Raw genomic sequence first — 2,500 nt, 5'->3', positions numbered from 1 at the left:
CTTGCATATCCCTACTGGTTTTCCAAATTAATCCCGCGGATACATATAATTCAGAAGAATATGTGAGTGATTCATATACAGCATCTCTTTCTTTTATCAAAGGTTCTACCAATTGATATGTTTCCACAAATAATTGAAATTCAATTTCTTGATCTGTATCTTCAATTTTTGGAAACTTATAAAGTTCTTCTGTTAAGCCCTGATCAATGAATCTACAAAATCCTTCAAATTGTATCTGATTAAAACCAGGTACTGTAGACATTCCCTCATTTCCATCCCCGAGCATTTTGAATTTCCCTTTTCTCGAAAAAATTCCATTATTGACCCATTCTTCATCAAATCATATGGATTGATTTAGCAATGATGGAATTTCTATTTTGTTTACTGAATCACATGAAATTTGATCCACCCCATATATGGAATGTATGAAATGCATATGAACGGAGGAATAAAGACAATTTTATATTCAAATTGGAATTTGTAACAGATACAAAATCGAAAGGAATTAATAAATGTCACTTAGACTTATGGAGTTTTGGATAGAATATCAAAAAAAAAGTGATTCCATTTCTACCATTATTATGATATTACATATTCTAATCCGATTGGGTACCAGAAAAATAAATGGATTCGGTATTTAATCTGTTCGATGATATAAAGACATTATAATCATCAAAAATATAGAGTTGATCTTTTTTGAGCACTTAACTTTTTCATGGATTCTATTGTTCAACAAATGATTCGCATAAAAGAGAGATACTTTTACCTTTTTTTAGTAGAATACGATCGAAGGGCGTAATAGAGTAATAAAGTTTGTATTTATTAACCATGTGTAGATAGCTGTTTCCTCCTTTCTTGAAGTTCTATTCGGGACAGCGCGTGCTATGCTATATCAAAATTTCCATTTTCTATTCCATCTATTGAATGAAATATTGAAGCACTACAATTCACTGATAATTCTCTATAGGCATCATATATAGATAGGATATCCAATTAAATATTTGTATAACAATTTATGTTCTGGGGTTTACATATACTTCTATTTGATGTTATAATAGAAATTGGGAAGGATTTTTTTTATGGAAAAGAATCAATACTGATTAGTTATATATCAATTTGGATTGTCTTATATCATTAGGATTAAGAAAAGACAATTTTGGATTCAAATCCAAGAATCGTTCATGAATTTACAGTCACATTTAATAGTTAATGGTTCCAATTTGTCCTAAATTTTGGCTTTTGTGACTGAAAAACCACATTTGGTTTTTCAATTTTTCAATATCAATATAAAAAAGAGAGGGAAAATTTGTAAATATTTAGGTTTTGAGATACTATACATACAACCGAAGGGATGGATCCAATCCAAAAAACGAAGGATTTTTTTCTTTTCGGGCAAGGGTTAAATTTAAGAAAACGGGATTCAAGATGCAAGTCCAATAAAAAAAGAAGTTTAGGAATTCCCCACCCGACGCAAACAAAGGGAGACTTTTTTTTTCATCTATTTTGTAGGAGATCATACATTTTGGCGGCATGGCCGAGCGGTAAGGCGGGGGACTGCAAATCCTTTTTCCCCAGTTCAAATCCGGGTGTCGCCTGATCAAGAAAAAACTCGAAATCTCTTATTTCGTTTTGCTAATATAACTCGCTGAATTTTTCCCCAGCAGAAGCAAACAAAGTAAAAGGACTCTTGAGACTTGCTTGCTTGGTTCTAAACATCTGGAAGTTTGACTCTCGAAAGCTAAAGTGCTCTAAATCCTTGCCTCTAGGATTCAAGGACAGATTATAGTGGTGGAAGGTCTCTCATATAAAGATTTATTGATTCCCTTCCACTACTAATGTAGTGTTTAATTACCGGGTCCTGAATTAGATTGGATAGCCCGACGGAAAATCGAATTAGTGGTTGTGGAAAGGGCTGAAGATACTTTCTATACAGACTCAGGAGAGTCTCTAAGTCCTCGGTATCCAATAACAATTCGATGGAAAATTGGCTTTCTAAAATTGAAATGAAAAAATAAATTCTTTCTTTTCAATAAACCCTAGTCAAGAATGGAATAGGTGGTCCTCCGATTGTTTCACAGAGACAATCCTTAGACAGTAAGAATTAGATCAAATGGGAAATAAAAGTATGGGATAGATAACGATCTATCTTGACATTCTATTTTTCATATTTTTATACCTTTTCGAAAGATAAAGACAAGAAAAGATAGAATAGGTCTTATTATTCCTACATCTTAGGAAGATTTCCCTGATACTTCTAAATGAGTCACTGCGTATTTTGCTTGTGCTTAACGTTTTCCGATTCTACTAGAAAAATAATATCCTATAAGAATTTGAAGAATTTGTTATAAGCAGATTTATTAGAGCCTTTGATCAATGGTGTTGGGTCCGAATCCCTTTTTGACTCTACGCCAGTGATTCCACTATTATTATATTAGTGAACAATAATGGAATAATTCCTTCATAGAGATAGGGGACATAATTTACATGGATATAGTAAGTC

General features: G+C 32.5%; 1 protein-coding gene and 1 non-coding gene across 2 annotated transcripts in view; one reads left to right on the top strand and one right to left on the bottom strand.

Moving 5' to 3' along the window:
* The window catches only part of LOC130137236 (DNA-directed RNA polymerase subunit beta), a 5,888-nt gene that overhangs the window by 3,074 nt on the left and 314 nt on the right, over window positions 1–2,500 (bottom strand). Inside the window, exon 1 of the mRNA XM_056308043.1 lies at window positions 1–2,500. This exon is cut by the window's left edge and continues 3,074 nt beyond it; it is cut by the window's right edge and continues 314 nt beyond it. Coding sequence (XP_056164018.1) covers window positions 1–286 — 286 coding nt within the window. The 5' untranslated portion in view covers window positions 287–2,500.
* On the top strand, window positions 1,525–1,595 carry TRNAC-GCA (transfer RNA cysteine (anticodon GCA)). Its single transcript has one exon. It is a non-coding gene; the product is annotated as a tRNA-Cys (tRNA).

Source organism: Syzygium oleosum, unplaced genomic scaffold (assembly GCF_021117445.2).
Source record: "Syzygium oleosum isolate NSW1041296 unplaced genomic scaffold, Sole_v2.1 Sole_v2.66, whole genome shotgun sequence".
In the NCBI taxonomy this organism is placed as follows: domain Eukaryota; kingdom Viridiplantae; phylum Streptophyta; class Magnoliopsida; order Myrtales; family Myrtaceae; genus Syzygium; species Syzygium oleosum.
Note: the sequence above shows the minus strand (reverse complement) of the source record. Positions and strands in the feature narration are given on the sequence as shown.